This window comes from Polyodon spathula, chromosome 4 (assembly GCF_017654505.1).
Source record: "Polyodon spathula isolate WHYD16114869_AA chromosome 4, ASM1765450v1, whole genome shotgun sequence".
NCBI lineage: Eukaryota > Metazoa > Chordata > Actinopteri > Acipenseriformes > Polyodontidae > Polyodon > Polyodon spathula.
Window position 1 is genome coordinate 6,791,411 of NC_054537.1, and position 6,000 is coordinate 6,797,410.

General features: G+C 37.0%; 1 protein-coding gene across 17 annotated transcripts in view; it reads left to right on the forward strand.

Moving 5' to 3' along the window:
• The window catches only part of LOC121314095 (rho GTPase-activating protein 12-like), a 67,782-nt gene extending 63,408 nt beyond the window's left edge, over positions 1–4,374 (forward strand). For all 17 annotated transcript variants that reach the window (XM_041246968.1, XM_041246974.1, XM_041246975.1 and 14 more), the window contains one exon: positions 2,488–4,374. In XM_041246968.1, the coding sequence (XP_041102902.1) occupies positions 2,488–2,662 (175 nt within the window). In that variant the 3' untranslated portion in view covers positions 2,663–4,374. The remainder of the gene's footprint in view (positions 1–2,487) is intronic.
• The last annotated feature ends 1,626 nt before the right edge of the window (positions 4,375–6,000 follow it).

Consider the following 6,000-nt stretch of genomic DNA (forward strand, 5'->3'; position numbering starts at 1 on the left):
TTTACACTTTATTTATAGTTAGCACTTTATATTGAGAAGTGGCTTCAGTGGTTGCACAAAATGTGGTGTTTTGGAAGAAAAAAACATCCCCATTATCTGTCTTAATACAGATTCAAACTGCTACCGTTATCAAGGCAAGGCTGTTTGGTTTAGGGGGGCTATGGGAACAATGCATTTAGGCTTTATAGCCAAATGTTTAAAGTGTGTCTTTGTTGGTTTGAACCCATAGTGTTTATATATATAATAAATTAATGCGTATACTGTCTTTTACACAGGTGCTCAGATTCATGTGCTAAAATAGTGTACCTTAAACAAGACTCCAGTGATAATATAGGTGATAATAAACTGCAATTTCAATGTCATAGTGAGGTAGGAAGATGTATTAAAGAAAGTAAAGATGTTGCTGAGGGAGTTTGATAAATGAAGATGCGATTACATCCCACTCGATCTCACATTCTGAGAATGCTTCATCCATGTGGTAATTCAGTCTGGAGAGGAGAAGAAAAGTTTCCTTAGAAGTAAAGTAAGGCATGGAGCAGGATGAGGATCAAGCTTTTTTTAAATGAAGACTTGCTGTTCCATCTCCACTCACTCAGTTGCCCTCCATTTTTATTACACTGAACACCATTTCGTTAATCAGTAATAGACAAGTTTAGCAATCCTAATGGATCCGTTATTAGTGGTTACAAATACCTGTGCAAAACCTTGCCTCGGATCAGATTGTTGCCAGAACCACTGTTTTGTCTGACTTGGCTGCATCTCCAAATGTGATGGTGTATCTCATTACTGTCTAAAGGTTTACATTGCTTTAGTTTTCAGCCAAGAGTTGACTGCACAGTATAATATAAACATTATAAATTTTCAGTTTCAAGGCGGCACACCAATATGATTACTCATGATGTCTTGTAAGCAGAGCCATAATTGGTGTTTTGTCTTAATCCTCCTCCTTTTGTTCTTTAGTACAAGAGCATTTTCAGTGACATGTTGAGCCTGCAGATTGACAGTTGCAGTGATTTGAAGTGACTGCACAAATGCCCTATGCAATTAGGCATTCCAATTAGACATTCTGAAATATTGCACTCAGTGGAAAGCTGTGACTTGAATTTGTATAAAAGCAGTCCCCTGTGCTTCACTGAAGAAGGTGCTTTTCACAGCAGTGTTTCAGATCCTCAGCCACCACAAGACCAAATAAAACCGCTCCTTATAAATTTGGTGTCGCTGTAGATATTTTCACTGAATGTTTATAGGAATTACTAATATACTAACATTAATATATGCAGTATTTGAAATGACAAGATCTGGTATGGTTGGCCTTCTTGGATTTATATAAAAAATAATCAATCACATGACTCCTCAATGCTTCAGTACTGCTGTAGGGTTTTTAATAAAATTACATTTCACGCTTGCTTTTAAATGAAAATGTATATTTGAATTAAAGGCATGAAACCTGGTCATATCTGCACACTATAAATCAGTGGTTCTCAGACTAGGGGGCGTGGACTGTATCCTGGAAAGGGAGGAGAGTTAGAAGCTTCAGAATTTTTTTAATGTTATTACCGCGTACAACCTATCATGTAACTGGCAGAGAATTTATTTTGCCTTTTATTGGTGGTTTCGATTGGATCGCCAATAATACTTCCATCAATCAGAGGGTTGCATACAGTGCTCGTAGCGATCCCTCCCTCTGTCAGACTGGTACACAGAACAGGTTAAAGAACCATTGGGCCAGGGGAATAATGTGTCAGATGTCAAAATGGGTATGAGAATGGCAGCGATGAAGCCTGTTTGCTTGAAAACATTAAAAGTCGACTGTACGTTTCCATCAATGGATGTAAAAAATCTGCAGTTGATGCAAGCAGAAACCCAGAGGCAATGTAAACTGTGCCTGATACTGTGGCAGGACTGTTCTTTTTTTATGTTAAGCATTTGTGGTGTGTTTGTACCAGCCAAAGTTGTTTATACCAGACTTGTTAGAAAGTCTGTAACAAAATTGTTGATTTTGTTGTTGTTGATACATTGTAGATACAACTACTGAAGACACTCACTGTGCAGGTATCGCAAAGTCCATAAACAAAACAAAACATAAAAATAACTAGTTCTGCACCGTATAAAACTGAGCTGATTTTACTAGTGCTTGCTAGTCTTATTAACCAATTTAAAATTGTTTCGAAGCAAATTAAAGCATTTTAGTTTCGGCTTTATTGTTAAGAACCTCATATGGTCAAGCATGGTGGTGGTAGTGTCATGATTTGGGGATGCTTTGCTGCATCAGGACCTGTTGGATTTTTTTTTTTGTATAAGTACATGATGGATGGGGGGGGGGGCGGCTGGGAGTTGCATGAGTTTGCTTGTTCCATTTCTGTTAGGATATGTTTGATCTACCTAAACAGAGTTGTTCATGATAGTGTTGTAGTTATTGACAGTGTTGAAGAAGACTGTAATGAATGTGTGATGTTACATTTATCTATGAATGTCTTTTTGTTTCAGAGTTATAGAGCATGGAGAAGAGAACCGTATGAACACTCAAAGTGTTGCTATAGTGTTTGGCCCGACTCTCCTAAGACCCGAGACAGAGACTGGAAACATTGCAGTACATATGGTATATCAGAACCAGATTGTAGAATTGATCCTATTGGAGTACGAGAGCATTTTCGTCAGGTAAAACTGCATGAGAAGGGGACAGACTTGCCAAGCTATGTACCATGCAATCAAAGCTTACACTTGTGACTTATGCTGTGGACCAAGCAAGGAGAAAAAAGTTCTAAAACCTTTATTTAACGTTTTGGAGCTGTGTTTTTTTTTTTTTGGTTGCCATTCCTGCAAGTAGATGCTGTTACTTCAGAAGCCTGTGGTGTTTACCCTACTGAAAATGGATCAGTCCATTACAAATACTTAACAAGACGATACAGTTAATAGAGATTAATCCTAGCCTAAGTTGCAAAGACAAGTAAGTATTGCGGGGAAGTTGCATACACTGGATTACTTGGCCAGTATTGGCAATTGGACGTCTCAACGGTGTTCACTGCACATCCGTAACGGTTCGCAGCCGATGCCAGAAGGCAGTGGTTTCCGTCAGCGATTTAGAAAGTGAAAAAATAAAGGTTGTTATTGTTAGCTTTTCATCTGGATAAAGTGTTCTGTTGAGTGTTGCTGTTTATGTGCATGTACGTGCTTTCTGCACAGTGACGGCTCTGGCTGGAAGGATTCCTCAGCCCATCACAATCCGAAGGCACATTGCTGCCCAGCAGTGCATGACAGCACACCTTTATTTCATCTAAATAAATATCAAAGACTTGGATGTGCTGAAAGGAAGAGATTATCCTACTTCTAGGGTACCTGGGTTCTGTTTTGTATTATTATTATTATTATTATTATACTGGAAATGTTCACAGCATTGTAGAGCACTTGTTAAACTACTACTGATCAAAAACAAGTTAATCCTGGTAAAGCATTTGGGGGGGGGGCCGCATGTTCATATGGAATTAGCACATTGCAGTTCTATGCATTTATCATTGTGCCAATACTCTCTAAAAATGTCCCTGAGTTAAATGGAAACTCTGGTCCTAGTGTCAGCCAGTCATATACAACTGAAATGATTTCAGTGCTGAGGAAATAATCAAAATTTGTTATGAAATGAAATTTGTTGTAAATAAGCTAATGGTCTGATCACCATTAGCAAGTGTACATAGATTTAATGTATAGTTTCATGAACTAATGTAGGCTTCACTCCTGCAATAACAGTTTATTTTCAAGCTATTTAGCTTTAAGACAGTATTTTCAGGTGCTTTGCTGGGTTAGGGTTAAAAGGGTATTTGAGTTCCTGAGTACGTGCAACTTTTATTACAGATCAATACTAACTTTGTGCACTTTCTGTCTTTTAATTTTTTTTTTGTCTCCCATTTCCAGGGCAATATTACCTGTTTGTTATGGAAATGGTACTGGAAATAGTATTGAATAGACTTGTGGCAAATAGGTGGTACGTTGCAAACAGCCTTTTAAAATGACTGATACGTACAGCTTAATCTTGAGAAATTGCCTAGTGGAATGTATTGTACAAATCTCTAACCAGAAGTGAACTGTGTACGTATGCTTTGGTGGTGTGATGGTAGTTTTAAAAAAATAAATAAATAAATAATAATAATAATAATAATCACCTTTTAATGTTTATTTTTTATATATAAATATTCAATAACATAGACTGATTTGTTTAAAAATAAAAAAAATAAATAAAAATTGGTTTGGGAAGTTTATCTGTTACTGGGAGCATGGTCAACAGCACATTTTTTAATGTAATTTTCTAGACTAACTGCTGTTTATGACATTGTTATGTCTAATCTGAATTAAAAAAAAAAAAAAAAGACTGTGTTCTGTTCAAATCTGCTGTTTTGAAGTCTTTTCATTATCCCTGGACCCAAGTGATGACGGCACTCCAAAGGAGTGGTTAAAGAAAAGGGCTCGATACCAGGAAGACCCCGGTTCTAGTCCTCGTTCAGCCACTGACTAACTCTGTGTGACCCTGAACAAGTCACTTAACTTCCTTGTGCTTTGGATGAGACGCGAAACTAAGGTCCTATTGTAAGTGACTCTGTAGCAGCAGTTGTTGATGCATAGTTCACCCCCTAGTCTCTGTAAGTCGCTTTGGATAAAAGCGTCTGCTAAATGACTAATTCATTAAATTAGTTGTTTGTTTTTTTTAAAAAGGCCCTGGGATTAATAGCATGTCCACCATTGTCTGATTTTTGCTTTTTAAGTCCTACGTGTTTCATATGATGACTGAAAACATTGATGAAAAAATATGCAAGTGTCACAGGGTTAGAAACTTACACCAGCCCTTCACCCAGTCCTGAGTTTCCAAACTACCATCAGTGAAGTATATTATTTAAATGACTAGTGTGATCAGTTCAGAGCAGATTTAGCAGGGGCCTGATTGTGCAAACTCTTGGCACCTGTTGATTTCAGTAATACCCCTGAGCAAGGGGAGTTCTGAAATCCAGGACTGGGTGCAGGACTAGTGGAAATTTCTAATCCTGCAGAACATAATATAACCATCTGCTAATGTGTTGGGTGTAGTAGTAGAATTCATAAAATGTAATTTGTTAATGCCAAGTATCTCAGAGCCAAATATAGCAACAGTAAGGGTGATAAATAGGGTTTGTTTTGATTTAACGTACTGCTAATGCAATTTGTAATCTACCTTTTATAATGGAAAATCTTTAGTTTAGGGATCATTTTTTAGTGGTTATAAATTAATAATGTAATTGTGTACAATGTATTGTTATTTCTAATCATCTATAATTTTTTATAGTATAGTTAATAGCATTGTTATGGATTGTTTACAGCCAGATCCCTAAACTAAACCAAAATATCTACCAGTAAAAACAGACGCTGCTTGAACATTGCTGTACACTATTCTATAACAAGTGTCTGTTTTCTGCAGGACAGTTGAGTGGTGCTTACAGCTGTTGGGGGTACAAATATTTTTTTAAATCCCTTTAATTAGTTCAAAGGTAGCGATTTGGGTGAACTATGCATCACAACTACTACTGCAGAGTCACAATAGTGCCTCAGTTTTACATCCAAAGGATGGATATTATTTACATGATGACTGAAGACATTTCCAACTCATTAACACTGCATACTGTCCAGATCGAGATGAAATGAGACAAAGTGTTAAATTACCTGACAGGCGGCTGTGTCTGTTGTTGATTAGTGTTGTCTGGAAAGCTGGCGGTAGTATTTATTCAGAGCATTTTATTTTTTCAAATGTTTTTCAACTCTTGCATATTCTATCTCAAACCAAAGCCCCTAAGGTACAGCTCTATGAGAATGGCTCACCAATTATTTTTTTCTAGAACCAGGTGACCAGCACAGGTGTGTTTGGTGTCTGAAATGCACTGTAAGTCTGTTGGTGACATGTTTTGTGAATCAAAAGGCTAGATATTCATGAATCTTGAACTAGCAAACTTTTGTGAAATTAAATTAAGCATTCACACCTTTAAT